This window comes from Corapipo altera, unplaced genomic scaffold (assembly GCF_003945725.1).
Source record: "Corapipo altera isolate COAL_440 unplaced genomic scaffold, ASM394572v1 55209, whole genome shotgun sequence".
In the NCBI taxonomy this organism is placed as follows: Eukaryota; Metazoa; Chordata; class Aves; order Passeriformes; family Pipridae; genus Corapipo; species Corapipo altera.
This window is the reverse complement of record NW_020892243.1, coordinates 1-533: the sequence shown is the minus strand read 5'-3', so window position 1 is coordinate 533 and position 533 is coordinate 1. Positions and strand designations below refer to the sequence as shown.

The window sequence follows — 533 nt, the reverse complement described above, 5'->3', positions numbered from 1 at the left end:
CCCAGCAGGGAGAAGCCCTTCAGGTGCTTGGAATGTGGGAAGAGCTTCAGGCTGAGAACCCACCTGCTCACCCACCAGCACATCCACACTGGGGAACGGCCCTACACTTGTGGGGAATGTGGGAAGAGTTTCAGGGAAAGCTCCACCATGATCCGACACCAGCACATCCACACTGGGGAACGGCCCTACACATGTGGGGAATGCGGGAAGGGCTGCAGTGACAACTCCAGCCTCTGCAAACACCAGCGCGTCCACACTGGAGAACGACCCTACAAGTGCTTGGAATGTGGGAAGAGGTTTCACACCAGCTCCAGTCTCGTCCAGCACCAGCGGACGCACACGGATGAGAGGCCCTTCTGCTGCACCGACTGTGGGAAGGGCTTCAACCGGAACTCCCACCTCTTCAGGCACCGGCGCATCCACAGCGGGGAGAGGCCCTACAAGTGTGGGGAGTGTGGGAAAAGCTTCCTCAAGAGCTCTGCCTTTACCAGACACCAACGGACCCACCACTAAGGGAAGCCCTGTGACTGCCC

The 533-nt window shown here is 59.5% G+C and overlaps 1 protein-coding gene across 1 annotated transcript; it reads left to right on the top strand.

Annotated features, from left to right (window-relative positions):
• Positions 1-5: 5 nt before the first annotated feature.
• LOC113942631 (gastrula zinc finger protein XlCGF49.1-like) lies at positions 6-523 on the top strand (the record flags this gene model as incomplete). Its single annotated transcript, XM_027633728.1, is given in 1 exon segment — positions 6-523. A coding segment is annotated over 1 exon segment (518 nt), but the record flags the coding sequence as incomplete, so codon positions are not given.
• Between the last annotated feature and the right edge of the window lie 10 nt (positions 524-533).